The sequence below is a fragment of the Lepisosteus oculatus genome, chromosome 13, assembly GCF_040954835.1.
Source record: "Lepisosteus oculatus isolate fLepOcu1 chromosome 13, fLepOcu1.hap2, whole genome shotgun sequence".
Classification (NCBI taxonomy): Eukaryota; Metazoa; Chordata; class Actinopteri; order Semionotiformes; family Lepisosteidae; genus Lepisosteus; species Lepisosteus oculatus.
The window spans coordinates 4,154,585-4,179,174 of record NC_090708.1 but is presented as its reverse complement, the minus strand read 5'-3'; the positions used below and the strand labels follow the sequence as shown (position 1 = coordinate 4,179,174).

Sequence of the window (24,590 nt, the reverse complement as noted above, 5' to 3'; positions counted from 1 at the left end):
GCTTCTTATGATCAATGAAAGGCAGAACACTAGTAACAAGACGCCAGTGCTTCAGGGCCACGATGAAGTTAAACCAGATGTAATTTTGAGTAATCTTGAGTAAGGTTACATTAGGTGCCAAGTTTTAATGTATAATAAATGGATCATTTTAGCCTTAGTAGTATCTGAATGAATCTAGAAATATGACATCACTGTAAGATGAAAGATTAAAGTGCATTTCCTGTTGCAGGGCTGCACAGTGGCACAGTGGTCAGCATTGCTGCCTCACAGAGCAGGGGTTCAACGTCTGCAGTGCTAGCTGCGCGGAGCTTATATGTTCTCCCCATGTTCTCGCAGGTTTCATCCTGGGTCTCCGGTTTCCTTCCACAGTCCAAAGACATACTGGTAGGTTAATTGGCTTCTGGGAAAATTGGCACGGAGTGAGTGTGTGCGTGTTTGTGTCTGTGTGACCCAGTAATGGACTGGCATCCTGTCCAGGGTGTATCCTGCTTTGTGCCCATTGCATGCTGGGAAAGGCTGCAGCTCCCCCGTGATACTGAATAGCTTAGAAAATGGATGGATCTCTTGTTGTCTCAGTTGCATAGTATTATAACCTTAAGAGCGCAATAGATATTTAGCAGCAAAGATTTACACCATACTCAGTCATTATTAGAATGTCACCATTTTCTTTCTCCAAGGAATGCTGATGAATTTATTGGGTGTGTTTAACGGGTGTGTTTCTGAGATAAGAATAGGTATAAGTAAATCTGTTACTCTGCTAAGATGCTGTGGTATTTTATGTGTTTTATTTGGCAACATAACAAATAAAGTCACTGCAGTCCACCTTGGCCACCTTGGCTATAATCAGTGCCTGTAAAAAAAGTACAGTAAATTCACCACATAGCCCTATTACACAGTACTCACATTTAACATCTTTTTAAAATATTTATTTGAAACCAATAGGTTCCTTTTTCTACATTAGTATGTCATTTTGTAAGTTTTAATGACAGGACAGTTATTGTCAGGTATCTCACATTTTCTACATACAGTACATACTGAAAATTTTAAATATTTTTTCCTTTGAAAACATGGCAAATGGCATAGCAGAAAACACAGCGATGCTGAAAACAAAATTTAATATTCTTTACTTTGGGTCTGCTCTGCTCATAAGGGCCTTCTTTGTATTTTTCTCTGGATGAAGCAGAATGATGTAACATTTTGGAGCAAAAATTGAAAGCAGTAGACCAAAGCTTGAAGCCAAGATAGCAAAAATCTCCACAGCGTCCGAGTATTTCCCAGGAGAGCTGACATAAGCTGGTATGAAAGCGATCCAAACTGCACAGAAGATGAGCATGCTGAAAGTGATGAACTTGGCTTCATTGAAGTTGTCAGGCAGGTTCCTTGCAAGGAAAGCCAGCAGAAAACAAACACTGGCTAGCAAGCCTATGTACCCCAAAAGGAAACTAAATCCAGTTATTGAGCCAATGTAACACTCAAAAATTATTTTAGAATTTTGATACTGTGTGTTTTTAAAAGGCACAGGGGATGCTGTACTCAACCATATTATACAGATCATAGCCTGGATGACTGTAAAGACAAAAACAGTGCCTCTCTGTTGTGCAGCACCAAACCACTTCATGACATTATTGTCTGGCAGTGTGGCTCTGAAGGCCATGATGACAACAATGGTTTTCACAAGAATGCAAGATATGCACAAAACAAAACTGATTCCAAACACCACATGTCTCAGCATACAGGTGAGGTGTAGTGGCTGACCAATAAACAGCAATGAGCAGAGGAAGCAGAGTATTAGAGAAAGCAGCAGCAGGAAGCTCAGTTCAGAATTGTTGGCTCTTACAATAGGAGTGTTCCTGTAGTAAATAAACACAGCTAAAACGCCAGCTGAAATACATGCTCCAAATACTGAGATTGTTGTCAGAGAGATTCCTAAAGTCTCTTCATATGAAAGGAACTCGATTTCCTTCAGTACACATTGGTCTCTGCTTGAGTTTGGCCAGAAATCTGGAGAGCATTTGAAACAGTCAATAGAATCTGAAAGAAAAATTGTTTAAATTACAAATTGAACATCCTAAAAAAGTAGTCAATGATGTTACTTTTATGTCAAATAGGAGTGTTCAAACCTAAGAAAGAGGAAGAGTTTCAGTGAGAGATCATGTTCAAGACTATTTTAAACATACAGTACCCTTTTCTTGATATGGTAATTAAGATCAGATGAAACAAAAATACATTTTGAATTCAGTATTATAAAGAAAATTAATATTGAATTCAGTCAAAAGTAATATATGAGGCAACTATTTGCATGCATGAGATATTAAAAAGGTGATCTTTTCCATGAAAAATAGAAAACACATATACATCTGAAGTATACTATAGTAAGTATTGGAAACAATTCAGATGAATCTGGATTTTTTTATTTTTAGATTTAAATATATCTACTCTGAACTAGTGTTACTCTAAAAGCTTTATGTTAACTAAAAAGTGAAGCACTGATTACACAGGTCTGAAACACACTCAAATATAGGTGGTACTGTATGTATACATTTAATGAAATTATACACACTTTTGAGGAACAGTACTCTATTTTTAAATTTCCTTTTACTCTTTCACTGTAGAGATAAGAAAGAATGTCTGATGAGCACCTGTGTGGTTGCTGATCTCTCCCTCTGCACAAGGCACACAGTCGAAACAGCAGAGGGGCTCCCCTTTCCTGGTTGCCTTCCTGGTGCCAGGCTGACAGCTTTCACTGCACACAGACCTGGGGGGCTGGGGAAGGACAATATGGTGTTCAGTTCTGGCAGCAGTAATAAGGAAAAATTAAAAATTGTCAATATAAGTGATCTGATGTTCCTATATGTTTTGCCATCCTTTCAGAGTACAGCCTTGCTGATTTTCTTGGAACAGTAACAGAATGCAAGAAGATGAAAAGCCTTTTAATTCATTGGGGTATAATTTGGGCATTACGGTGATGATTATCAGACAGCTCTCACGTCCTGTGCTTATTCCACCCCTGGGTTTTCACCAGGCACCTCAGATTCCTCTCACCTCGCCATGACATACAACTCAGGTTTAATTGGCTAAGTTGTCCCTTTTGGGCTATCAGTAACATTATACTATAGATGTCCATTCATAACTGAACTGTAATAAAAATACTGTAAGACTAGGGTGAGGTGTGTAGCTCAGGCTATTGTCTAGATTCGTTTTCTTTTTCCTAACATTTATTTACATTCAGTCTACATTACAGGTTGGTTATTATCACACTGATGTCTCTCTACCTGATAAATCTATTACATTTCCCCCCTAAGTAGGTATCTGTATTAGTAAAGTAGCAGTATTAAAGTGGTAGTAGTAAAGTATTATACTTTCTTCCCTAAGCAGGAGGAGATAATAATATATTTGGAGTGAAGTTTCACAACAGAAAAAAATAAACCGGTTAAAAATGAAAACATCAGGACATTTAATAATAATAATGTTTCTTTATTAGCCCTATACAATTTCTTGCATTAGGAATGCGTCTTTTCGCATACCCCAGCTTTTCTCCATGGAGACACAGACACAGAGACAGGGAGAGAAGCTGGGGGTCAGAGCGCAGGGTCTGCCATTGTACGGCGCCCCTGGAGCAGTTAGGGTTAAGGGCCTTGCTCAGGGGCCCAATGGAGTAGGATTCCTCTGCCAGCCGCGGGATTTGAACCGGCAACCTTCCAGTCACAGGCGCAGATCCTTAGCCACAGAGCCACCGCTCCGCCCATTATTTATAATAATAATAATGAATTTATGCTTCAATCTCCTGTAAAATATTGCAAATATATATGTACATCTTTTTTCAACTAAAAATATTTAGTTTAAGGGTGCTAAATAAGGTCAAACCTACAAAAAACTCTATATGGGACATTTATATGATTTGTATTGATGGAATATAAGTTTATGAGTTTAAATAATTGACTCAAAGAAATATTTTTAAACAAATCTGAAATGTTGAATTTCAGTGTATAAACGTAAGTGATTTAAGAACAATTTGGATTAACTTACGCTGTTGTGTTTAAAGTTCCAGAAGATCTTGTCTTCATTCAGAGTGAGCTCTTGTCCAGCAGGAGCTGATTCATCAAACAGACCGATTGTTACTGTTTTCACAGACCCGTCATCGGCCCTCTGCCAGTTCATCACATCATAGATTGCAAGAGCATCTCCGTTCTCATCGAAGGACACCCTGTCTCCATAGTGAGTAGTGAAGTTCACTCTCTCCAGGTAGTGCAGCACCTGGGACAAAAAATAATAAAAAGGTAACAGTGAATGCACTGCACTCTTGCATTAAAATGATAATGCATATTGTTTTGATATTTACAACTGAAAAGAAAACACACATTTAAATATACAGTATACACAGGTCCATATCATTTGTTTTCTTATATTTGCTGTTTCAAAATTATTTGCAGCCACTGTGTATGACAAATACTATAATGCCTGTTACACATATTGTCTTTGTGTATGCTAATACTGTATGTGTTATAGTCATTTTTACTTCATGTAACAAAATGTAAAGCACATGCAGTTTGGTGTACGGGTGAATGGTGTGAAAAATATGATGACAGTACTCGAGCAGGAGATACACAGGGAAAGTTTAACAAGAAATTATAACCAATTTACAAATTTAAAAAAACTACAATAGTAAAAATACAGTATATAAGCTGTCACAATCACAGAACTGTACAGTACATACTACACACTTAAAAAATACAGTAGTTCTCACCTGCCAGGGCTGCACAGTTGTGATGTCTGCACAGGAGTTATTCTGAAAGGGCCCTTTTCCAGGCTCGCAGGACATCAGGTTGTGCAGGGAGTGTGCCAAGGCGTACACTGCTTTATACACGTTGTAGGAAGCCCGCAGTTTTGAAACATCACTGTAAGCAGTTTTTCTACTGTTGAGCTCTTCTGATCCTGTGCAGATCTTTCCCTTCACCTCATATAAAGAGCTGTTAGTACTTGTTTTCCCTTCAAATTTGCAATCAAAATTTATTTCCCAGAACTCTTCCACTAAACCAGTATTCGGACCAGACCCAGGATGGATACCAAGGAGAAAGTTTTCCAGCCCTGGAATTTCTCCTCTGCGGATGGCAATTCCTATAGTCCCAGTGAAAGAGCTCATCAATTCTGCCCTAGAAATTAAAGTGGAGAACACCCAGGCCTCGCTTGCAATCCACTGCCTGTCAGTGATGTTTTGGCGAACAATTTCTTCAGCCAGAGGAAAAAAATGTGCTCCTTCAGAGAACACAACGATGACTCTTGCAGTAGACTGCTGGATAGTCTCCATGATTTGAAATATTCTAACCTTTGAATTGACACTGGGGAGGGTTTCTGAGAAAGCTATACAGCCAATCTTGTCTACCTCCTCAGTAAAGCTCTTGACAGCACTCTGACCGTAGTCATCATTGCTTGCTATTACACCCACCCATGTCCATCCAAAGTATTTGATAATTTCGATCATAGCTTTGACTTGAAACTTATCATTTGGTATGGTCCTAAAAAATGAAGGGAACTCTTTTCTGTTACTTAAGCAAGAGCATGTGGCATAATAACTGACCTGGAAAACACAAAACAGAGAGTTACAAAGAATGAATTAATAGCTAAACGCATTAAATACTTAATTAAATTAAAAGATATAAAATTTCAGATAGTTCAGAAGGGATAGAAGTTATTCTTTTATATAATGAATGTAGCCCTGCAGTGATTACCATAGGTTCCTGTCTTAATGAGTACAATAATGAATGTTTGCGACAAAGGCATTTTTGATGTTTATTTCCTCAATAGGAAAACCTATATTTCCTCCTCCTATATTTGAGGTTTATTTCCTCCTATATTTCCTCCTCCTATATTTGAGGTTTATTTTAAAATTATTTAACTTATGAAAATGTTTTTTGACTGTATTTCCAAGATGAGTTTTTAAATTGTGCAGTCTGACAGCCAAATGGGGCAAATATTTTTTATTTATATTACTTTTTTTTGTATCTAAAGATATTCATATATTTAATTTTTTATCAGATTTTTTCTTTTTTACACTTTTATGTTATAAATGTTTATAAATCATTGATTTTTACTGTATATGATAAATTACTAAGTTTTCAGTTTAAATATATATGTTTTACTGTACCATTGGAACCCGAAAAAGACCCAGTATTCTTGATATGGTAATAGAGTTTGTTGAGCCAGGATCCCCAACAATGGCTAAGACAGGGGGAGTCCCTGTACAGCTGTAGTCAGTAAAGGAGTCCTCCTCTCCGTTGATCAGAGCTGTTGCTGCTCTCAGAGCCACTGCCAGGTTCACACAGTTGTCATACAGCCTGTATCCCAGTGTGATGTTAGGGAGAAGAGCAAGGTCTCTGTTTATTTCCTCAATAGCAAAAGCCATGACCTGTGCCCACTGAAATGCTAACAGGGAAAAGCTGAAGGAAGACAAAAAATTAAATTGATAAAATTATTTAACTTATGCGTCTGCTTAAAAACATAATTGTTATTGTAATATTCAAAGACATGATGTAAGGAAATTATCTTTCTGATAATGTAACCTGTAAATAATTCATAGCTATCTTCAGATTCTCAGAAAAAGTACCCTAGTAATTTTTTTTAATTATATTTAATTATTAATGCCATACAACAATGTACATTTTAACTCACCTCCCACATCTCAGCCGGTCTGGTTTTGATGTAAAAGACAATTCAGGGTATGTTACTGTTAAATGCACCTCAAATATGCCTCCAAAAAGAATATCTCCATTTTTAAACAACCCAGAGAGCTCAAATTTTTCTCGAAGAGTGCAAATAGGTTGTTTTAAAGTGAGAATGTGAAGAACTAAACCCTGTAATTGAAAAATACACTGAATAAATTTCATCCCTGCTGATGCACAACCTTACTTGCTGTGGTCTAAGAACTTCCTATTATATAGGCAATGTCTTATTCCTGAGAGAGTGCTTTGTTAAGCAGTGTTTTAAATGTGGCGCTAGGTGACATCCTACAGCTAAGTCACGAGCACTACTACAAACACATTTTGTGACGTTTCAGCTGAAAACCATCTGAAAAATACTAGGAATGTTTCCAAAAATCAGGTTATTCCTGATAAGATTAAATTAATACAAGTGTCTCAAGGGTATGTGAAAACATTGCATATTATAACATACTTTCTATGGGAACATACAGTATGTATATTTCTGAATATGCATACACATTTTTAATTTTCTATTGATGGATTTCTACAGTGATGCGAATATCTGTAGCACCTTTCACCATATCTCTGAACTTTGTAGGAAGAAATGTTAAAACAAACATGAAACAACTTGTGAGAAACAAAAAACAAACAGTTAAAAAATGAGCCTTATAGAATAAAAACACTTTCAAGCCATATTTTCTAGGAACAAACAGGCCCAGAGTCTCTAACAGATCTCGGGAGAAAATTATACAATTGTTAAGCTGAAAACCATAAGGCTCTACTGTCTATAGAAAGAATTCCCGTCTTTGGAATACTTGAAAGACTGGAGACAGAGGCCCATAGTGGAGGAAATATTTTCTATTTGCTGTATATATAAATTGCTCTAAAGCTCAAAGACACAGGCCACCCCTGTAGAAGTGTTGAATAGTCATTTTAAATGGATCTTCTTAGTATATGCATAGTATTGCATACTGTATGTGTTTCTTACTTCGTAGAGTTGATTCTATTTATGATGATGTATGATTATTCTTTTCAGATTCTACAATCTGGTGTAGAAAAGCTTTATCAGTGAAACCCAGTCCATAACAGCTTCTAGCATCCAGTGGTATACCAGTCTGATTCTGTGACCATCTCATTTTCAGCCATTCCCATACAGTGGATGGAATAATAATCACAATAATGTTTCACTAGCTTTTTCAAATTTTATACAAATTCTGATGAAACGTTTGTTTGCCTTCTTGAATATATTTTGATTGTCAGGATTAATTGAATTAAATTTCTGTGTCTGAATCTGCACAAATCTGCCACATCTGTCTCAATTGCCCTTGGTGTTCACTCAACTGCCCTCGATGCTCAATATGATGCCCGTGGTTTTGAGGCCTTGGTGGTTACTTAGAGCACTCCAAAAACAAACCTTCATCTTTTTTATATAATAACAACCTAAGAAGTTTTGTAATGCGCTAGTTTAGTGCGATTTTTAAAGTTCTACAGTATCATTGCTAAAATAGCATGCTTTTGTGAATATGAATGGATAAATTAAACATTTTTAAAAATAATTTTCATAAATGTTTAAGATTTCTAAGAAAATACAGTAAATGCTTATAAATAATATTTTAACTAAATGATTATGCATCCTAAATGTTCTGTGTTCTAAGATGTTCTAAATTCTAACAGAAGAACTAATCCCAGTAAAAGAAAAATCCATTTTTTTATCTCTGGGAAGCACAATCTCACTTGCTGTGATCTAAGAACTGCCTATTGCTGTATATAATCTTTCGAATTCTTAAGAAAGTGGTTTGTTTAGCAATGTTTTACATGTTGCACTAATGTGAGATACAAGTGTTATTCCACAGCCAACTCATTGCATTGCTATACACACATTTGATCAAGTATCATCTGACAATCATTTGCAAAACATTATGAATGCTTCCCAAATAAGGTACTGTATGTCTTAGCATCATCTAAGATTTACATTAAAAATAATACAGTAATTGTATTATTAGTAGTATATAATTAATAGATTTACCTCGCAGTATCTACTCAATTACAATTTCAGAATGTATCACTATTTTATTCAACTAGATCAGAAATTTGACACCCATAGAAATACAAGCCTTGTTGTTCACTCAGAGCACTCAGACTGCAGTGAGAGAGACTGTGGTGAAGCACTGAGGTGCTCTAGTGATCTGGGTTCAGTCCTTAGAGGCTTCAATCATTAAGGCCCAGCTATGAATTACAGGCACAGGGTAAAAAGGAACTAGCAATGAAAACTGTGACAGCTGTCTGGAAACTTTAGGGCAGCTTGGCAGAAAATAAGCATATTTGAAATGATTTTTCAAGGCAATTACTAAGATAGAAGTTTATTTTGCAATATGTCTTAAGTGGACAATTGTGCCCTACTGGCTTTCTGATCACATTTTAGACATACAAAACTGCACAGCAGATTAAAAGCTATTCACGAATAATCAAACATCACATGACATGACAGAATGTCTTATAAAACCTTTTAATATGAAAATATTAACTTTGATATTGTCTGCACATTATAGAACTGAAGTGCTATTAGTACTGTATGAACTTATATGGAACAGGAATATTATATCATTCTGGACATAAGCAAAGCACTATGCATTATTTAGAGGCCTTTTCTCAGTTCAGAAGAACAGGGCCTCCTTACGAAGCCATAAAGTCTTGAAGAACATGCAAAGTAGCCTAATTACTTCTTAGAGATTGCTTTGCCCATGAGGACTTTCTTGGTATTTTTCTCTGGATGAATCAGAATAATGTAACATTTTGGAGCAAATATCGAAATTAGGAGACCAAAACTTGAAGCCAAGATGGCAAAAATCTCCACAGCGTCCGAGTATTTCCCAGGAGAGCTGACATAAGCTGGTATGAAAGCGATCCAAACTGCACAGAAGATGAGCATGCTGAAAGTGATGAACTTGGCTTCATTGAAGTTGTCAGGCAGGTTCCTTGCAAGGAAAGCCAGCACAAAGCAGACACTGGCTAGCAAGCCTATGTACCCCAGCAGGAAACTAAATCCAGTAATCGATCCAATATAACACTCAAAAATGATTTTTGAGTTTTGATACTGCATGTTTTTAAAAGGCACAGGGGATGCTGTACTCAGCCATACAGTACAGATTACAGCCTGGATGACAGTAAAGACAAAAACAGTGCCTCTGCTGAGCAGCACCAAACCACTTCATGACATTATTGTCTGGCAGTGTGGCTCTGAAGGCCATGATGACAACAATGGTTTTCACAAGAATGCAAGATATGCACAAGACAAAACTGATTCCAAACACAACATGTCTCAGCATACAGGTGAGGTGTAGTGGCTGACCAATAAACAGCAATGAGCAGAGGAAGCAGAGTATTAGAGAAAGCAGCAGCAGGAAGCTCAGTTCAGAATTGTTGGCTCTTACGATTGGGGTGTTCCTGTAGTAAATGAACACAGCTAAAACTGCAGCTGAAATACACCCCCCAAATAATGAGATTGTTGTCAAAGAGATTCCTAAAGTCTCTTCATATGAAAGAAACTCAATTTCCTTCAGCACACACTGGTCTCTGCTTGGGTTTGGCCATGAATCTAGTGGACATTGGAAACACCCAATAGAATCTGAAACAGAAATGAAAATTATTACTTTATTTCATCATTGCAATGTGTGATAAAGAAGAATGACTGTATTCAACACCTTTGAATTCAATGTCAGTTTGTTCATAAAGAACGTGATAATTAGGAACAAAGTGATTTAAAAAATATTAAAATCCATAGCCCTTAAAAAGACACCAAAAAGGAAAACAGAAAACACACAGAAAACAGAAAATAAAAATACACTAGAGACCCCTATTTAAAGCATGTGATAATTTATACACTGTATTGCTGTATATACAGTATAAAGCTTTATCTAAAGCATTTATAATGAGAAACTATTTAACATTGATGTGTTTTAATTATCAGTGGTAAAAGTTTGCATAAGAAAAACTCAAATGAACATTTTATTTCTATAAAGGAACTATGCCTGCCCACCTGTGTGGTTGCTGATCTCTCCCTCTGCACAAGGCACACAGTCGAAACAGCAGAGGGGCTCCCCTTTCCTGGTTGCCTTCCTGGTGCCAGGCTGACAGCTTTCACTGCACACAGACCAGGGGGGCTGGGGAAGGAAGATAAAGTGTTCACCTCAAACTGCAAATGTCAAGCCAAAAAATGAACGTTCATCATGGTGAGCACTTTATTTTTTTTTAATTTCTTAACGCAGCCATATCAGTTATAATTTAGTCCCACACTTTCTGTTTAAAGCATTTGATTTTATGGTGGACTTACAGCATGGACTCTAAAGATTTAAAACCCAGATGAAAATTTTGTTGCATTACAGGATTTGCAAAATACACACAGAAGTTCAAACAAACCACGGTTAGCAAAATAAAATGAACGAAAGGTCACAGATCCTTATGTAGCATGCACAAAGGGAACACCACAGGACAGAAAGTAGTTTTCTTGCAAACAATGAAAACAAAGAGGCTTATTTTTTTTTAAATTACGAACTGTGTCAAAGTTCCAGAAGATTTTGTCTTCATTCAGTGTGAGCTCTTGTCCAGCAGGAGCTGATTCATCAAACAGACCGACTGTTACTGTTTTCACAGACCCGTCATCGGCCCTCTGCCAGTTCATCACATCATAGATTGCAAGAGCATCTCCGTTCTCATCGAAGGACACCCTGTCTCCATAGTGAGTAGTGAAGTTCACTCTCGCCAGGTAGTGCAGCAGCTTGAAAGAAGTAAAGCGTGGTAAATTACACAAGATTACTGTAGCTGTAGTAGGCAACTTTAAAATTCACAAGCAATGTAAGCAATTTAACCTCATAATTTTCAGCTTCTATAGGTCAGAAGTCAAATCTACTATAAATCGTGTGATAAAATAGTTTTATAATTCATTAAATACAAACAATGACAAACAACATTTCCTCTGCACTGGGCATTATCCATTGTTTTTTTTTTCTCTCCGAAATAAACAATAACCTCACATTTATAAAGTTTTGACATTTGAATTACTGATCAATTTTGCAATTATATTTTCAGACATATATCTATATAATCATATTTTTCTAGCTGCAAGCATTTATTGTAGGTTAATCACACAATTCTACTTGGGACAGGCTTATTAACTTTTAAACCAATTAAGCAATTAAGACAAGTAAATAAATAAATTAAGCAATTAAGAGCAAATTAAGTGTGTTTACAATTACTGTCACTGGAAAGTGAGATTAGTTCATGTACAGTATATGACACTAATTACTGCCATTGCCTGTAATTTTAACTGCAACAAACAATACATTTTGTTTTGTTAGGCAACTAAACACAATGAGAATTATAATTGTGCATAATTAGATGTGGGATGTAGGCAGATAAAAAGACTGGTGAGTAAGTGGCAAGAAAGGGGAAAAATAATATTTTCAAATAGTATGAACAGCAAATAAAATAATTTTCAATGTAAGGAAAATATCCTTTCCAGAATCTTTCCATGAAACGCTAAATAAAATGGATGGTTAAGATAAAAATATATCATATATAGATACAGCATTTTCACTCCTAACATGACAAACAGGAAAATACTGTTTTAATTCTACCTGCCAGGGCTGCGCAGTTGTGATGTCTGCACAGGAGTTATTCTGAAAGGGCCCTTTTCCAGGCTCACACGACATCAGATTGTGCAGGGAGTGTGCCAAGGCGTACACTGCTTTATACACGTTGTAGGAAGCCCGCAGTTCTGACACATCACTGTAAGACGTTCTGGTTTTTTCAACATCTTCTGATCCAGTGCAGATTATACCATTCACTGGACTTGATGAGTTGTGCTCAACTGAGTTCTCTTGGAATTTGCAGTGAAATATTTTTTCCCAGAACTGTTTGATCAAATTGTTACCGATAACAGTAGTTGGACTAATCTGTAGGAGAAATTCTTCCAGCCCTGGGATTTCTCCCCTGCTGATGGCAATTCCTATTGTCCCACCAAACGAGCTGAAGTTTTCCTCCCTGACTATTACAGTTGAGGTAGACCAGGCTTCGCTGGCAATCCACTGCCTGCCGGTGATGTTCTGGTGAACAACCTCTTCAACCAGAGGAATTAAATTTGCCTCTGATGAAAATACAACAATGACTCTTGCTGTTGACTTCTTGATGCTGTTGATGATTTGAAGTATTTTAGTCTTTCTGTTGACACTGGGGAGCGTTTCTGAAAAAGCTATGCAGCCAAATCTGTTTACCTCCTCTGTAAAGGTCTTCAAAGCATTCAGCCCATAGTCATCATTGCTCACAATTACACCAATCCAAGTCCATTCATAATGCCTGATGATTTGAACCATGGCTTTGACCTGGAACGTATCACTGGGAATAGTCCTGAAGAAAGAGGGGAACTCCTTTCTATTGCTTAAGCAAGAACATGTGGCATAATAACTGACCTGTGTAGGACAAAGAAAATACATGTAAAATTAATTCCAGCCATTAGGAATATGAAAAGAGTTGTGCATGCAAATGAAGCCATTTTCCAAACGGAAAATTAAGGAATCCTTTGAGACTCTTAGGGACCTCTAAATACAAGGAGAAAAGACAACAATTGAAAAAGAAGTTAACATATATAATATTTGACAGTTTCTTAATTTGGTAATATATAGCACATTTATCATATGTGATTATTTTTATATGTTTGAAACGTGCATGTCTTATAGATTAGAACAAAAACAATATCTGACAACTGTATATTAATCTTTTTTGATCTGTGCATAAATCCTTTTTCTGTATGGGTATTCTTTACATTACCACAGGCATATGGAAGAGGCCCAGCATTCTTGATATGGCAATAGAATGTGTAGAACCAGGATCCCCAACAATGGCTAAGACAGGGGGAGTCCCTGTACAGCCGTAGTCAGTGACAGAATCATCCTCTCCGCTGATCAGAGCTGTTGCTGCTCTCAGAGCCACTGCCAGGTTCACACAGTTGTCATACAGCCTGTATCCCAGTGTGATGTTAGGGAGAAGAGCAGGGTCTCTGTTTATTTCCTCAATAGCAAAAGCCATGGTCTGTGCCCACTGAAATCCTGCAAAATCAAGGCTGACAGAGGCATGGAAACTTATAAGGCTGAAAAAAGAAGCAAAATATAAATCTGTCACATTTGTCTTAAACCTATATTCTGTGATAGAAACCCACATCTTTATTTGATCATTATCGTAACTCCTGGTGTGACTGTAAGATTTGATATCAACTCACCTCTCACACCTCCATTGTTCTGGCTTAGAAGTGAAAGATAGTTTGGGATCTACAGTACTAAAATGTATTGCGAAGATCCCTCCTAACATGATATCCCCATTCTTATGTAAGCTATTCAACTCAAACCTGTCTTGAATTTTGCATGTGTGATCTTCATCTGCAACAAGTTGAAAAACTAATGTAATCAATAAATGAAGACACTGAAAAAATGTCATTTCTGCAGAAACGGACAATGAGATGTGAGCTGAAGTTCACAGAATTCTCCTATATATACCAGGTGTGGGTCCCAGGAGATTTTGTGGCTGAACTACGTTAAGGAATTGATGATTTATGCAGATATACCCTGATGGCAGAAAAAAATTACTACACACAGTTAAAGAGTTTAAACATTATTATAACGTATGACATTATTCACACATGAACAAATTTTCGTTTTTTCTCATACTCAGTACATACTCATGATGCTTGTGAATTCAAGTGCTTGAATGGTATGCTCAATAACTGGGATTTTTATTTAAGGAAATCTGATTTCAGACTTCACAGCAAGTTTTTATATTTCCGTATTATCTTTTAAAATCCGGGGACTAATTTATAATTAAACGTGAATGGACTGAAGACAATTATTATTGCTCATCTTCTTTTCCCAAATAAGAATAATTTTGAGACTAAGGAATTGAATCAAACAATTAACTTAATTTGTAATTTTCTTTTCAGATGTTGATGTTATGCGCTGTGCATGTAATCCTTTCTGGTTATACTGCACTGAATAGGCATGAGAATTCTGGACTTATTGTAGAATGTAGTCATCCCTTTGCACATAAACCCAAAGAACTATATTTCATGTTCAAATAAATTAATGTGAAGGCAGGCGCTTCAATTTTAATATGATACAAGGCTGAGAAATGTCTGAACATTTGTGTATTTGGAGTTAATAAGGGAGCACGCTCTGTGTCTAAACAGTCATACTTAAAATGCTGTTTTTTAACAACTGTACCTGTTGATTCTCAACTTATTTTGGAAATGATTTGTAATCTTCTGTTTGTGCAACTACAAACTAGTGGACACTTGAGATGTTACACTTCTAGTGCCGATTATAGGACAGACTGATGAATTGAAAAATGCATTGTTTCACCCATGCCTTTACAATTCACTGCTACTATTACTGCATATAATACTAATCATCATCATCATTGTTCTTATTTGATGTCACTGCCTTTTACAGTAAACAACCCCACAGTCCTTCTGGAAAGATGCAGCAGAATACCTGTGTGACTTCAGCCACCTGTCACGTGTACTGTACTGTTGTTTTAGACTGGCACAGCAATCATTCTGCCTTAGCATGAACCGGCACTTTCTGTGACAGATAGTGAACTAATTGCCCTCTGCCCACTGTATCCTACATCCCTGGGGTCGGTCTGTTTTGGCAGGTTTTGAGCTTGTAAATCTGCCAGTCTACCTGTCCACAAGCTTTTCCAGCTTTTCCAAAAGTGATGTAACAGCCCTGCAATACAGTAACCGTGTAAAGCAATATTCTGTTCTGAACTAAGAGATGCTTCATTAATGGTTCATAACTGTTTTAATATGTGAGAGGATAAATATTCTCCTAACACAATTATTTTTTTGTTAGGATGATTTTTATAGTCAGTGAAATAGAGGGTAATAGGACAAATCAGACTGTGATGAAAAATGATAATCTTTTCGATAAGTTTTACACTCAGAAAGAGGTGTATTCTTTTCTTGATTTTTTCTTCTTTTTTTCACATTGCTTTTTTTTTTAATACAGTATATCACCTTAAAAATCTGAAAGACATTTGTGCAATTGGAGCCAAAAGCCTAATATTAGGAGCGTTCTGTTCCTCAGTGCATTGGGCTCCTGTCTTGAACAGAGCTCAGTCCTCAGAGTTTTCGCTGATCCAGGTCCAGGTGTTAACTGCAGGTAAAAGGAGAAAGGATGTCACAAGCAAGTCTGCTGCAGCTGACTCATGCCTTAAGGCTGCTTCCTAGCCTCATAGAGTTTTGAGTTAAATTTGTTGTGCACAAAAACAGAGAAATCCTTGACCTTATTTAAAATTGTTATTATCTTCTAATTAATTCATCTCAAGTTTTCAATTACTTAATTTCTTTTACCAATGGCTAAAAAAAACAGGGAATGTTTAAATGCGTTAAAATTAAAAAATCTAAATATAGTTTTGCAGAGCTGTGTGTAAGATAAGAAAGATTGCTGGACTTTCTTTGGTCTGCATATGTATAGATTGAACCAAGCCGAAACATTAATAAGTCTTTGCTGACTTTTCATAATACTGAAGCCTGACTAAAATCATATGTACACCTAAAGAAGGCTCCAAGGCCGAAACGTTGTGTTTTCTTTCTTCTCTTTTCACCTGTACTAAAATCATATGTAGTTTGATGTGTGATAACTCTTGCAGCTGCTGGTGAGCACACGTGAAACAGTACAGGAATCCACTGTGTGAGGGCAACATTTCAGCAGATTTAGATATACTGGACCTCAGGAGTCAGATCAAGTCCTTCATGCTTTACACAATAGCCCAGTGACTGAAAAAGCTTTGCTTAAACCTTAGGCTATTTTTATAATACATATGAATAATTTAGTTAACGTATTTACTTTGCACTGCTGGGTAAACATGCTAACGTAAAAGGAGTCTATAAAGTATGAACCTGTGAGATGATTTATTAATATGAAATCCTGCTGAATTTAAGAGATGATACAACTCAAGCACGCAACTGAGCATACACTCACATTTTTCTGCCTGGCAGTAGGGGCTTAGGCACAACACAAATGATTGTGCAGCAGGCTGACATTTATACCAGGGGTGCGGAACCACTTGGGGGGGATTCAACACTTAAATTGTGGGGGGACAGCTCAGTAAGATGTGGCCTAGATTCAACATCATGTAAGAATATCACTATAAGGATACACCAGTTAGAGATCTGGTGTATTAAAAATAAACACTGTCTCTCCAACCCATTACAAGGCCCAATGCCTTACTTTAGTATCTTTTTTATCCCTGGAGAAATTTGCACAGTATATGATCTGTGATTCTAAAATTCACTGAAGCAGCTTTAATTTCATTTGAACGATCAGTCTATCACTCATGCAGACAAAGCTATGTATATAAGTAGCTTGTCGCCCGTCACTCCCATTGCAGAGATGACTATAGGTAAGAGTGCAGCACGTTTTCCTTTTCCTGTTGCTGCGCTACTAACAGTAGTCATCCAGGTGTCTGAAACCAATGGTTCATGCAAATTGCAGAAGGACTTTGATATTCCAGTGTTAGAAAAAAATGGGGATATTCTGATAGGTGGATTGTTTCCCCTGCATTTTATAGCTCCTGAACCCAGCTTATTGTATATTTCTCAGCCCCACTACAGTAAATGCAATGGGTAAGTAACTCCACATTTTTAACGACATCGTCAGATCGGTCATATTGTAAAGTTTCATAATTTTTTTCTGACATTTTGGGTGTGTTTTGTATTGCATTTTTATTTTATGATATGAAATAAAACACGTAATATCTGCAATTTACTGGAGATCTTAAATGCTCTTATTGAAAAAGAATATATAAGATAACAGTATGTTTGGGCTTTTGAAATAATAAATCACATGTGGAATGGGCTCTTTTGCAGTTCACTAATGAAATGTCTGTTAGTTTTGATTACAGGGCTTTTCGCTGGGTTCAGACCATGATCTTTGCAATTGAAGAAATCAACAAGAATGGCACTCTTCTGCCTGGAGTGTCCTTGGGCTATAAAATTGCGGACAGCTGTGATAATGTTCATGACGGCCTGAGAGGGGCATTGACTCTGGTAAATGGCAACGATGAAGCTGTCTTAAGTCCAAAGTGCAACAAGAGCTTTCCAGTATCTGCCATCATTGGTCTGGCTTCCTCTTCTCCTACCCGAGCAGTTGCTCACACCATAGGGCCTTTTGGTGTTCCACTGGTAAGCAATATCACTGTGGTTCTTCAATACGCAGAATAAAGAATAACCAGACATCACCAAAATTACTGACATGATCGGTCAATAATTTAAAAAATGCATGGGTACTTATCATTGCCTTGCAACAACACAAATCTAAGGAACAAGAATATTTTTTTGCCTTTTAGTTACATTCATTTTATTTCCATTTTAAAAGCCCCACACACAATTTCAGTTCAAACTATGTGCGCATGTGTAGATGCAATTCTTACCAGGCAAATTTATTTGCAAATGGTATCATTTGCATTGATGATGGATTAACAAGAAATGATCCCTCCACACCCTGTTGTAAAGCACTGAATATACAGTATATGCAATGCAATAATATCATGTAGTGTTTTAATAATGTAATTGTTTTGTTTAAAGTCGTGTATGGTATGCAGCACATTGAGAATCCATGCTCCTACAAAGATTCAGTTTAAAAAAACATTTTAAATGGGGCATAACGTCTTCTCACATGCACCCCAAAATAGGATGAAACAGTCTAAAATGCATGCAGGTGCGTAGAATTGAAGGCAGGTTATAGTGATAGAGTATGTGTCTTCAAAGAGAAGTGACTGAGACCTTTGTCTAAAGATGTTACTGCTCCTGTATTTTTCAGAAATGACACAAACAGTAAGTACTACAGTATTACTGTTCAGCTACAAAGGTCACTGTTGCTGACAGAAATAATTCATCATGAAGAACATGTTGTGAACCATCACATTTACTCTTGAGGCAGTGATAGATTCATGTTTTTTTGGCATATGCAGCCTTCTTAAGGTTAGTTGCCGTATTTGTAAAATACTAAAGAACGTTTCTGACAAAAGAATGAGAGACATACTGTATGTATTTAAGATATTTGTTATAAATATAGGTTACTGTTAGTTGAAATGTACAGTAACAGTCCTTGATACTGTATTTTCACGTCTGTTTTTCAGATCAGTTACTTTGCTACATGTGCTTGTTTGACCAACAAACGAGAATTTCCCACTTTTCTCCGGACAGTTCCCAGCGATTTATTTCAGGTCAGAGGACTGGTCCAGCTGGTGACACATTTCAAATGGACCTGGGTGGGCGCTGTTGCAACAGATGATGATTATGGTCAATACGGCCTCCAGTCGTTTGCGGAGCAACTGAAGGAACATGGCGGATGTTTGTCCTTTTACAAAACAATACCCAAGACCTACTCTGCAGAAAAAATCAGACAGATAGTGGAAACCATCAAAAGTTCAACTGCTAAGGTTATCATTGTCTTCACAACAGAGGGGAAGTTTTCTGAACTCCTGAAAGAGGTGATACGTCAGAATGTTACTGGCAGGCAGTGGGTGGCAAGCGAGGCCTGGGTCACAGCTACGCTGCTTTCCACAACGGAGTTCCAGGAAACTTTGGGAGGAACTATCGGCTTTGCATTTCGCAGTGCACAAATACCTGGGCTTAGGGACTTCCTCTGGAGGATCAGGCCCTCTCCCAGCCCAGAGTCAGTGTTTGTTAACATGTTTTGGGAAAAGCTGTTTGACTGCAAGCTTAATTTCCCCGGGGTCAAAACAAACTATCTAGCTCCCAACTCCCATATCTGCACAGGCTCAGAAGACTTCAGGGCAACTAACAACATTTACTCAGATGTTTCTCAGCTAAGAGTTTCCTACAATGTGTACAAGGCTGTGTATGGCATCGCTCATGCTTTGCACGAACTGCTGGAGTGCAAGCACAAAGGAGAGGCACTGGGGAATAGAGCCTGCAAAGCTGTCTTTCCTTTTGAACACAGGCAGGTAAACAGCTGTGTAATCTTCCAGCACGTACGGTAAAAGCCACTGTTCCTACATCTTTCAATTACACACGAGTCCGCATCATGACTGCTTTTATTTCTCCCACCAAACAAATCCTGCTTCATGCACATTTTCAATTTGAAATTGCAATCCACCAGAAATCACATCGATTTAACAATCTGTTCAAAACAGACAGGTCCTTCTATCCAGTGTTTTCCTCACAATATGTTATTGCTCAGAATAACCTAGTATTCATGTATATATTGTAAGGGCATTCATTTCTGCTGAAAATTCGGTTAAGCAATGAGATTCTGGGATCTGTTAAATAAAAAAAAATAGTCTGTGAAAATAAATAATTGAAAAACAGGTCCTTTCCTTGATTGTCACAAACAAAAAATAGATAGTTCCACATTCACACTCTACATCATAGTGTGAAAATTCGATAAACATTAAATAGTGCTGTCTGCACATTGAATAATAAAAAAGCAGAACAGGAAACCCATTTCACTCTCCCTGCACTCTCCTTCTGCAGTCCATAGCCCTCAGAAAATATTAGGCACTGAATTCCTGTATCTCATGAATTTTATTAAATATTATTTTACTTTTGTTAAAAGTTATCACTTCGTGAGTGAAATATGCAACCAGAAAGTACACTCACTATAAAGACTGTTTACTTTTATTTATCCTTTCTTTACAGCTGCTAAACTATTTGAAAAAAGTTGATTTTATAAACCAATTTGGAGAAAGAGTGAATTTTGATGAAAATGGAGAGCCAGTGCCTCTATACGACATTATAAATTGGCAGAAAGATGACAGTGGAAACATCCGATTTGTAAAAGTTGGAAGTTTTGATGCCTCCACTCCGAAAGGGACACAGCTGAACATAAATGAAAAGGATATCATGTGGTATGATGGTCAGGAACAGGTAGGGATTTTTTTGAGTCAGTGAAAGTTTGGCAAAATCACATAATATGTTGAAATAAAAATGATACGTGTAGACAAACATTTTGTGGAAGCAGGAGTCTCCAACAATGTTTGACAGCATTTGAAGTGCACTGATTTTGCCTTCAGACTGTGTTGTTTTTTTTTTGGAAAGGTTTTAATTTCTGTCCTGAGACCAAGACTGCAGTGTATTGTGGAGTTTGGTTCATGCTTTAGTGTTTTCACGTTGCATTGAACGCAAAAGATATTGTGTTGCTGTGGTCCAGGAGAGTGAATGTATGGAACATGCACATCTGAAAGTCTGGCAGAAAATGTGAGGAAATGGAAAGCAAATCTTTCTTTGTTTTCTCTTTGTGACTTTTAGTATTGCCGTGCTTTACCTAAGGACACCTCTCATAAGAGAAGACCTCAACTCCCAGTAGAACAATACATCTACAGAATACCATATCTTGAAAGCAAGTCTTGGCAGGTTATTCTTGAAGAATACCACACCAGACAGTTAGCTCCTTATCACAAAAAGCAAACAATAAGAGTAGGCCTCAGGTTTCCTCGGGTGATTTTATGCAGACATACAATAGAAAAGCTGTTTCATTTTATGTCATTTTTTGTTTGAACTCTAAGATGAATTGATATTATAGCATTTGATATTGTGGCTCTTGGGCCAGCAATTAGTAGTCGGTGTAATAGCACTCATTTTCTTTCAGAGGCAACGTTTTCTTTTTAACTGGACAGACTATAATTGCTCATAGGGATTTATCCTCTGCAGTGTCTATTCTCACAACTCTTAACACACGCGCCATCTGTTACTGCTCAGCACCATGGGAAACAATGTGTGGGCCAGCACATGTGCACTGACTGTAAAGGCATTTCTTTTACATCGGGCTAATGTGCTTCCTAGCAGGGGTCATTAACACGCTGCTGTTCGGAGCTCTATTCTTCTCCATTTTTGGCTCAGATAGAGGTAGGGCAGCCAAAGGCACAACTCAGTGAAGATGAACCTGTCCATCTCGCTGATTGTTTCAGCTACTGTAATGTTTTCTGATTCATAAAACCCATAAGGGCACATCAGGAAAACAGAAAAAGAGCAGCAGTGTGTCTGAGAAATAGCAAAATCAGGGTATGTATATAAAGTCTGTTAAAACACAAACTCCTGACATAATAAAATTAGAATGCAAATCTCACAGCTTTATTTTCTTTCCTGACTGACACAAGAGGACTGCCCGACTGACAAAAGGATAATTTCTGAAAATCCATTTGTAAAATGCCAAACCTCAAGCCCATTGCATTTTGGCATCGGATTTTCACTCTGCTATAATATGTGCCTATGACATATTGGCAACTGCATGCCTGAAATGACCAGATTACAACCCAGTCAGGTTTGCAAAGCTGGTGTCAGAAAAGGTCACCAACTGCAGCTGATGATACAAAATACAGAACTGTCTTTCAATTAACAATGATACCACATTTCAATTTGTTAAACACATTCATGCATTTCTGTGATAGACCATTAATACAGTATGTGCTCTGAGGCTTAGTCTCACAAAGGGCAGAAGAGAGTTTACAGTAATTGCCTTGGGCTCCTCTCCAGGTGCCAAGGTCAGTGTGCAGTAAGAGCTGTCCCCCAGGTACCAGGAAAGCCATTCGTGTGGGGGAGCCTCTGTGCTGTTTCGACTGCCTACCCTGTGCCGAGGGGGAAATCAGCTACGAATCTGGTAACGGCAACTTAACTGTGCTGACAGTGCCACCTATTCATCTCTTTACCTCCCTCTTCACCGGCCCCACCCACACCTACTGATTCTCAGCTTCCCTTCCATCTGTCCTCCTTTCCCACTCCTCAGTCTCACTTTACTGCTCTCTCCCTCCAGCTGAGATCTCATGTCCTTCATTATTTATTTTCGTGTTACATGCTCATTTCTGTGTATTATGTTTCACCGTTTCCCGCAGAACAGCATTCTAAAAACCCTTTTTATGTTGCCCTTATGCGATCCCTCAGTTTTACAAACAGTATCTTTTCCTCAATTAACTGGTACAGTACAATTGCCTGACAGTACATCCTAGGAGATTTACCTAATACAGTATAATACACTTGACCTACTTGAACCTAAGGGTTATTTTATGTTTAAAAATAATGCCTCTTAATTCCTATTTGAGTAAAATTAATTTGAGGCTTCCTTAGGCCTACTCGTTGACTTAGATAAATCGTGGCAATGTCCCTTTGATAACGATAACATTTTATTTCACTTTTCTCTGCAGACTCTACTGAGTGTACAAAGTGTCCTCCGGATCACTGGTCTGATAAAGACAGGACGATGTGTGAACCGAGAGCAATAGAGTTCCTCTCCTTCCAGGACACTCTGGGAATCATTTTAGTCATTTTGACTTTTGTGGGGGTTTCTGTAACACTGGCCACTGTTGTCATTTTCTACAATTGCAGAAGCACCCCCCTGGTCAGAGCTAACAACTCGGAGCTCAGCTTCCTGCTGCTGATTGCCTTGGCTCTCTGTTTCCTGTGTTCACTTCTGTTCATCGGCAAACCATCGGTCTGGAGCTGTATGGCTCGCCACGCAGCCTTTGCAATCAGCTTTGTGCTGTGCATCTCCTGCATTCTTGTAAAGACTATCGTAGTGCTAGTCGCCTTCAGAGCCACACTGCCCGGATCCAACGCGATCAAACGGTTCGGTCCTTTGCAACAAAGAGCGATCATTTTTCTCTGCACAGTCGTTCAAGCTGTGCTGTGTGCCCTGTGGCTCATCGTGGCTCCCCCTTTCCCTTTCAAAAATACGTCCTACCAGGGTGGGAAGATCATCCTTGAATGTAAAGATGGATCAACGCTGGCCTTCTATTTAGTTTTGGGATATATCGGACTTCTTTCTTGTGTTTGTTTCGTGTTAGCTTTTTTAGGCAGAAAATTGCCCGGCACCTTTAACGAAGCCAAATTCATCACCTTCAGTATGTTTATATTTTTTGCAGTTTGGATATCATTTATACCAGCTTATCAAAGCTCCCCGGGAAAATACACAGTGGCAGTGGAAATATTTGCTATTCTTTCCTCCAGTTTTGGACTTCTTATCTGTATATTTGCACCTAAGTGTTATATAATTTTGCTGAGACCTGAGAAGAACACTAAAAAAAGCATTACGTGTAGTAAAATTAAAAAAAACAACACACTTTAAATGATGATGTTCCGTGTTTCAGTGGCTTTTTATTATTAAACTTTTAAAAGTATTTAAATGGGTTTACTCGATAAGACTACCTCGATTTTTGATAGTAATTATAAAATAAACAGCAAAAAAGGCTTACTTTTTGTGGCGATGTGGCTTGCCTTCCACAACAGTTGTATAACCTGGTAGAGGCTACCCTCTGCTGGACAGATTTAAAAATTACACTCACGTCTCGTTTATGTTATTCCCATTATAAATTGTATACAGTACGTCTCTGTAACTGTGTCTCCTATAGGGGTTGATTTTTGTTACAGTGAAACTCGCAATTACACCCTCAAATTGATTTAATAATTGGATTCATCTGAAGTTTGGCTGTTTTGAGCTCTTAAACATATTTTAATAATCCTTACACCTACAAGTATATACTGTAGCTCTTCTCTAAACACTTGACAGGTAATGGGGATCCCCTCCAACACCACCAATCTGTACCCCCACCTGGATGATGCGACGGCAGCCAGAGTGCACCAGTACGCTCCCCACACATCAGCTCTCAGTGGGGAGGAGAACAGAGTGGTGAAGCCAGTTCATAGATGGGGATTATTAGGAGGTCATCACTGGCAAAAGACAGAGGGGACATTTGGCCAGGACGACGGGATAACAGCCCTACATGTATCTAGACATGGGTTTTTAATGACCTTGGTTTTACGTCTCATCCAAAGCACAGAGTCTTTTTTTACAGTATAGTGTCCCCTTCACTATGCTGGGGTATTAGTGCCCA

At 37.8% G+C, this 24,590-nt stretch overlaps 2 protein-coding genes and 1 pseudogene across 2 annotated transcripts; 1 reads left to right on the top strand and 2 right to left on the bottom strand.

The window, feature by feature from the left end:
* Window positions 1–1,115: 1,115 nt before the first annotated feature.
* LOC102696003 (extracellular calcium-sensing receptor-like) lies at window positions 1,116–6,415 on the bottom strand. The gene is made up of 5 exons (XM_069197575.1): window positions 6,143–6,415; window positions 4,745–5,575; window positions 4,027–4,254; window positions 2,640–2,763; window positions 1,116–2,031 (listed from the first exon to the last, which is right to left on the bottom strand). The coding sequence occupies exons 1-5, from the start codon at window positions 6,398–6,400 to the stop codon at window positions 1,124–1,126; spliced, it is 2,349 nt and encodes a 782-aa protein (XP_069053676.1). The 5' UTR covers window positions 6,401–6,415; the 3' UTR covers window positions 1,116–1,123.
* A 2,820-nt stretch (window positions 6,416–9,235) lies between these two features.
* LOC102695803 (extracellular calcium-sensing receptor-like) lies at window positions 9,236–14,185 on the bottom strand (annotated as a pseudogene).
* Window positions 14,186–17,547: 3,362 nt separating this feature from the next.
* Window positions 17,548–23,824, top strand: olfcu1 (olfactory receptor C family, u1). The gene is made up of 5 exons (XM_006637544.3): window positions 17,548–17,925; window positions 18,882–19,712; window positions 20,407–20,634; window positions 22,240–22,363; window positions 22,905–23,824. Exons 1-5 carry the CDS (start codon window positions 17,623–17,625, stop codon window positions 23,822–23,824), a joined length of 2,406 nt encoding a protein of 801 aa, XP_006637607.3. The 5' UTR covers window positions 17,548–17,622.
* The last annotated feature ends 766 nt before the right edge of the window (window positions 23,825–24,590 follow it).